At 35.1% G+C, this 894-nt stretch overlaps 1 protein-coding gene across 1 annotated transcript; it reads left to right on the top strand.

The window, feature by feature from the left end:
- Positions 1-221: 221 nt before the first annotated feature.
- LOC120084694 (S-protein homolog 1-like) lies at positions 222-641 on the top strand. The gene has a single exon (XM_039040504.1). The coding sequence runs from the start codon at positions 222-224 to the stop codon at positions 639-641; it is 420 nt and encodes a 139-aa protein (XP_038896432.1).
- The last annotated feature ends 253 nt before the right edge of the window (positions 642-894 follow it).

Below are 894 nucleotides of genomic sequence, written 5' to 3'. Positions count from 1 at the left end.
AAATTATGCATAACACAAAATTAGGTAAAAGATTAATTCTTTTAAAAAATTAAAACCATACCATTACATTTCATCCATTTTTTCCATTTCTTGCCAGTGCTATAATACATATTTTTTCACACATATATTCATGTCCAGAATCAATTACAACAGAGAGATAGATAAACAAAAGTTTTGTTAATAAGAAAATGATGATGAGAAATGTGGTTGTTTTATGGCTCATGACGGCAGCTGCCGTCGGCGCTGAGGATTCGAAGGTGGTGATAGCTCCGCTACCGCCGTCGAGGTATTACATTCACATTGTAAACAGGCTAAGCTACCTTGGGATGCTTGCACACTGCCAGTCGAAGGACGATGATTTGGGATATCGCCATATGCTTAAGAATGGAGATGAATTCCAATGGAACTTTAGGGAGAATTTTTGGAGAACAACCTTGTTTTGGTGCTGTGTGGAGAGGCCAGATGCGTATGTCTCTTTTGAAGTATTTTGGCCTGAGAGAAGACACAGATGGCTCCGTGATAGGTGTGGGTCTCAAGGAACGTGTGTTTGGATCGCTAAAGATGATGGAATTTACTTGAGAAATATGGGTACTAATACTGATGAGTTTGTTCACAAATGGATCTTTAAGCGTTGTTGTTGAATTATTGATGCATATCAGTATGTGCAACAATATGAGAGATTATACACATTGATTTGAAGTTTGATTTAATAAAGAAACTGAAATTGTTGCCGAGGTATTAGCTAGGACAACCTCGTTTTAACCTCCTGTTCAACATCTCAAAACCAAATTCTTTTTCTTCTTGTATAGTTTTAGTTTTTTGTTTTCTAAAATTTAACATTCAGAATAAAATAATTAGTGTGAAAGATGTTATATGAATAATAAATTTTCAAAA

This window comes from Benincasa hispida, chromosome 9 (assembly GCF_009727055.1).
Source record: "Benincasa hispida cultivar B227 chromosome 9, ASM972705v1, whole genome shotgun sequence".
Classification (NCBI taxonomy): domain Eukaryota; kingdom Viridiplantae; phylum Streptophyta; class Magnoliopsida; order Cucurbitales; family Cucurbitaceae; genus Benincasa; species Benincasa hispida.
Note: the sequence above shows the minus strand (reverse complement) of the source record. Positions and strands in the feature narration are given on the sequence as shown.

Coding starts and splice junctions, on each gene's coding strand:
- LOC120084694 (XM_039040504.1), top strand. CDS start 222: ATGACGGCAGCTGCCGTCGGCGCTGAGGATTCGAAGGTGGTGATAGCT.